Below are 2687 nucleotides of genomic sequence, written 5' to 3'. Positions count from 1 at the left end.
GGGAGGAGAAGACAGAGGGTCATGGGGGTGGATCTGAGCCTGGAGTCCTGTGAGTCCGGCGGGACTTGGTGTGGGCCTCACCGTGATCGCGGATGGAGCGGCCAGGGAAGTTTGCTAAGGAAGGCGAGGTGGGGTTCGCTAGAGGGGGGCTAGGATTTGGATACGATGGAAGCTGGGGTGAGGAAAAAGCTGGGCTTCCTGACTCTGTGACCTCCCTAGGTTAAAGGAGTAGGTTTTGAAGTCAGGCAGGCCGGAGTTTGACTCCCTCCCTGCTCTGCCGGTTGCTAGCTGTGTGGCCTCAGGCAAGTTGCTTCACCTCTCTGAGTCTGTTTCCTCATCTCTAAAAGGCGGGTAAAACCTATTAAAAGGATCCGCAGAGCCCTGGCCGCTGTGGCTCAGTGGCTAGAGCATCATCCCAATGCCCAAAGGGTCATGGGTTCAATCCCGGTCTGGGCATGTACAGGAGGCAACAGATGGATGTTCCTCTCTCATATTCGTCTCTCTCCCTCCCTCCCTCTCTCATCTCCCCGCCCTCTCCCTTCCTCCCTAGAACCAATGAAAAAAACATATCCGCCGGTGAGAATAAAAAAAAAAAACCCACAGAAAGGACTCTACATGGCACCGGTGGTTTCATTCCCCGCCCTGGTGCCGGTCCTCCAGGGCCCGCGAGGCTGACAGTGTGTGGTTCTCCCCGCAGGCCTGTCCATCCTCATGGGGCCCATCCTGTCCCACATCCCCCTGGCTGTGCTGTTCGGCATCTTCCTCTACATGGGGGTCACCTCCCTCAGCGGCATCCAGCTCTTTGACCGCATCTTGCTGCTCTTCAAGCCGCCCAAGTACCACCCGGATGTGCCCTACGTCAAGCGGGTACAGGGCCCTCGGCTGCCCAGCCCAGGGCGGGGTGGGAGTGCTTGGTGCCGGGCAGGGCAGGCGATCACCCCAGCCTCTGCCCGCAGGTAAAGACCTGGCGCATGCACCTGTTCACCGGCATCCAGATCCTCTGCCTGGCAGGGCTGTGGGCAGTGAAATCCTTCCCGACCACCTCGCTGGCCCTGCCCTTCGTCCTCATCCTCACGGTGCCCCTGCGGCGGCTCCTGCTGCCACTCATCTTCCGGAACCTGGAGCTCCAGTGTGTGAGTGGGGGCGGAGGGAGGCTGAGAGAGCAGGAGCTGGAGGGCAGGACCCCAGCGCTGGCTCAGGGAGGGCTGTGGGGGGCGGGTGGGTCTCAGAATGAAGGAAGGCAGAGGGGGTGCGGAGAAGGTCTGGATCTGGGGCCTGCATTCAAATCCTGGCACTGCCACACCCTGGTGGCCTCACCTTTCTGTGCCGTGGGTTTGCTCGGCTGTAAAAGGAGGAGTAAGGACAGGGAGGGGAGAGGGTTAAGAGGCACGCAGGACGTGACCCACGAGAGCGGTCCTGACCATTGAGCCGCTGGTCCTGCGATCTTCCAAATCCTTTTGGAAGAGTCTGCTCCCCCAGTAGAATTTTTCTAAGATGTGACACAGGCCATGGGGTTGGGGGTCGGGGGGCTGCCCTGGGGAGGGAGCCCCCTGCCCCCCCTCTAGAGGTAGAGTTCCTGCAAAGGGCATCAGATGCCCAGGGGCTCCCCACCCTTTGGGAATCTCTCATGTGGACCAATCCTGGGGGCAGGACCCAACCAAGGTTCGAAGAGCGCCAGGCCCTCTCCTAACTCCAGGGGTGCCTCTTAGCGCTGGGGGAGGGCTCATCGGGCCCCTGGGCCACTCACCCCCTCTCCTTCCTCTGCCGCCCTCCAGCTGGACGCTGACGACGCCAAGCCAAGCCTTGATGAGGAGGAAGGTCGGGATGAATATGACGAGGTGCCCATGCCTGTGTGAGAGGAGGGCCCAGGCCCCAGCCCTCTCCCCCACTCCACTGCCATGCCTGTGTGAGAGGAGGGCCCAGGCCCCAGGCCTCCCCCACTCCACTCTCCACGTTCTCCGGAAAAGCGGAAGTTCAAGGGCACCTCATGGACTCCCAGGTCCCTCCTGGGGCAGCAGCTGAGGCCCTGAGGCTGTGGGTGGGGGAAGGAAGGGGTGTCTAGAAAACCTTCTATGATGTCTAGACTGACTTTTTTTTTTTTTTTGGGCTGGAAATGGCCAGTGGAGGCCACATTAGGGCATCCACTGTGCAGCCCCTCCTGCTGCCCCGCTCCGCATGGGGATACCCTGCTGGGAGACTTAGATCTGCACAGACTGGGGCAATAGTGAGGGAGGGAGTGGGGAGGGTGGGTTCAAGTTTCAGCTTGCCATGTGACCTTGGGCGAGTCCTTAACCTCTCCAGCCTCTGCTTTTTCTCCTGTAAAATGGGTATATTGATCATAAAACCCACATTACAGGATGGTTACTGAGGACCAAAGATAAATGTGAACAAAGGGCTTGGTAAACTCTGAAAGGACTATTACGCTGTAGCGAGGGAGTGGGGAGGGTGGGTTCAAGTTTCAGCTTGCCATGTGACCTTGGGCGAGTCCTTAACCTCTCCAGCCTCTGCTTTTTCTCCTGTAAAATGGGTATATTGATCATAAAACCCACATTACAGGATGGTTACTGAGGACCAAAGATAAATGTGAACAAAGGGCTTGGTAAACTCTGAAAGGACTATTATGCTGTAGCCCAGCGGTCGCCAACCTTTCGGACCTCACGGACCCCCAGTGGTCCGCAGGCCACCGG

General features: G+C 59.0%; 1 protein-coding gene across 1 annotated transcript in view; it reads left to right on the top strand.

The window, feature by feature from the left end:
• SLC4A1 (solute carrier family 4 (anion exchanger), member 1 (Diego blood group)) overlaps positions 1-2405 on the top strand; it is a 16620-nt gene extending 14215 nt beyond the window's left edge. Inside the window, exons 18-21 of the mRNA XM_015572556.1 lie at positions 698-867; positions 957-1133; positions 1776-1896; positions 1948-2405. Of these exons, the coding sequence (XP_015428042.1) occupies positions 698-867; positions 957-1133; positions 1776-1856 (428 nt within the window). The 3' untranslated portion in view covers positions 1857-1896; positions 1948-2405. The remainder of the gene's footprint in view (positions 1-697; positions 868-956; positions 1134-1775; positions 1897-1947) is intronic.
• Positions 2406-2687: the final 282 nt, after the last annotated feature.

This window comes from Myotis davidii, unplaced genomic scaffold (assembly GCF_000327345.1).
Source record: "Myotis davidii unplaced genomic scaffold, ASM32734v1 scaffold109, whole genome shotgun sequence".
NCBI lineage: Eukaryota > Metazoa > Chordata > Mammalia > Chiroptera > Vespertilionidae > Myotis > Myotis davidii.
This window is presented reverse-complemented; position numbering and strand designations above follow the sequence as displayed.